At 43.0% G+C, this 2,500-nt stretch overlaps 1 protein-coding gene across 1 annotated transcript in view; it reads left to right on the top strand.

Moving 5' to 3' along the window:
- Window positions 1-1,922, top strand: part of LOC138981027 (uncharacterized) — a 26,692-nt gene extending 24,770 nt beyond the window's left edge. The window contains exon 14 of the mRNA XM_070353822.1: window positions 1-1,922. This exon is cut by the window's left edge and continues 207 nt beyond it. Coding sequence (XP_070209923.1) covers window positions 1-66 — 66 coding nt within the window. The 3' untranslated portion in view covers window positions 67-1,922.
- The last annotated feature ends 578 nt before the right edge of the window (window positions 1,923-2,500 follow it).

Genomic DNA, 2,500 nt, shown 5'->3' on the forward strand with positions numbered 1-2,500 from the left:
CAAAACAATGGTTTGGACGTTGTGGACTCAGACATCAGTACCTTGAGCAGAACAGTGGAAGGATAGACAGCGATAGAAGTAGTACAACATACAGACATCAGTACCTTGAGCAGAACAGTGGAAGGATAGACAGCGATAGAAGTAGTACAACATACAGACATCAGTACCTTGAGCAGAACAGTGGAAGGATAGACAGCGATAGAAGTAGTACAACATACAGACATCAGTACCTTGAGCAGAACAGTGGAAGGACAGACAGCGATAGAAGTAGTACAACATACAGACATCAGTACCTTGAGCAGAACAGTGGAAGGATAGACAGCGATAGAAGTAGTACAACATACAGACATCAGTACCTTGAGCAGAACAGTGGAAGGATAGACAGCGATAGAAGTAGTACAACATACAGACATCAGTACCTTGAGCAGAACAGTGGAAGGATAGACAGCGATAGAAGTAGTACAACATACAGACATCAGTACCTTGAGCAGAACAGTGGAAGGATAGACAGCGATAGAAGTAGTACAACATACAGACATCAGTACCTTGAGCAGAACAGTGGAAGGACAGACAGCGATAGAAGTAGTACAACATACAGACATCAGTACCTTGAGCAGAACAGTGGAAGGATAGACAGCGATAGAAGTAGTACAACATACAGACATCAGTACCTTGAGCAGAACAGTGGAAGGATAGACAGCGATAGAAGTAGTACAACATACAGACATCAGTACCTTGAGCAGAACAGTGGAAGGATAGACAGCGATAGAAGTAGTACAACATACAGACATCAGTACCTTGAGCAGAACAGTGGAAGGACAGACAGCGATAGAAGTAGTACAACATACAGACATCAGTACCTTGAGCAGAACAGTGGAAGGATAGACAGCGATAGAAGTAGTACAACATACAGACATCAGTACCTTGAGCAGAACAGTGGAAGGATAGACAGCGATAGAAGTAGTACAACATACAGACATCAGTACCTTGAGCAGAACAGTGGAAGGCTAGACAGCGATAGAAGTAGTACAACATACAGACATCAGTACCTTGAGCAGAACAGTGGAAGGCTAGACAGCGATAGAAGTAGTACAACATACAGACATCAGTACCTTGAGCAGAACAGTGGAAGGATAGACAGCGATAGAAGTAGTACAACATACAGACATCAGTACCTTGAGCAGAACAGTGGAAGGATAGACAGCGATAGAAGTAGTACAACATACAGACATCAGTACCTTGAGCAGAACAGTGGAAGGATAGACAGCGATAGAAGTAGTACAACATACAGACATCAGTACCTTGAGCAGAACAGTGGAAGGATAGACAGCGATAGAAGTAGTACAAGGGGCCGGGTAGGTCAGTTGGTAGAGCACTGGACTTGTGATCGGAAGGTCCGGTAGCTCAGTTGGTAGAGCACTGGACTTGTGATCGGAAGGTCGCAGGTTCGAATTCGGGCCGGGACGGACACGGGTCAACTTTATGTGCAGACCCAGAGACGGAAGCCATGTCCCACCCCCGTGTCATCACAATGGCACGTAAAAGACCTTGGTCATTCTGCCATAAGTGCAGGTGGCTGAATACACCTAAACACGCAGACCCCTGGGTAGCGCGACTCCGTTGCTGCTAGCTTTCCCTTATGGGGAAGCGACCCGAATTTCCCAGCAATTGGACAATAATGTCATGAAAATGAAAAAAAAAAATGAAAAAAAAAAACCATACAGACACGTGCAACACGCAAATGCGCAAATGAATGTAGACGGAGTGAAATACACGCGAGGCATAGAATGCATGTGTCAGGAGCAGACACAGCTACACATGAACACGAACATAATCACACTACACACCACGCACACGCACACACCACGCACGCACGAACGCATACACACACACACACACACACATATACATACACACACACATATACACACACATACACATACACACACACACACACATATACACACACACACACATATACACACACACAATCATACACACATACCCACACACATATACACACACATACACATATACACACATACACACACACACATACACAGAGGTTAATGAGGGGTCCATGCACAAATGTTTATTTTGAATGTGTTATGTATGTTATTATTACGGACACAAACGCTCAGCAATGTAATTTCTCTTTTAGAGATTAATAAAGTTATTGTATTGTATTGTATTGTATTGTATTGCAGTTTACCAAAGGGCACATGTAAATCATTTATTGGCATATTAATGTCTATTGTTGTCTCCAAAGCTTCACCTGCGGTATGCCATCTTCACTGTTTTCCCAAACGTTTTATATCTAAAGTATTTCTTTGGCGCCAAAGCATCATAAAGGATGGCATTCAGTTTTCCTCAGAAAAATCCGACATCGAGTGGACACTGCAAAGAATGGTGATTTGTCAGTTGGCCACAGAACGCTCAATACTATCTTTACGTTAAACTTTCACTTTTCAAAGGCTACTATAACTTTTAGATTTTTTAA

The sequence above is a fragment of the Littorina saxatilis genome, linkage group LG12, assembly GCF_037325665.1.
Source record: "Littorina saxatilis isolate snail1 linkage group LG12, US_GU_Lsax_2.0, whole genome shotgun sequence".
In the NCBI taxonomy this organism is placed as follows: Eukaryota; Metazoa; Mollusca; class Gastropoda; order Littorinimorpha; family Littorinidae; genus Littorina; species Littorina saxatilis.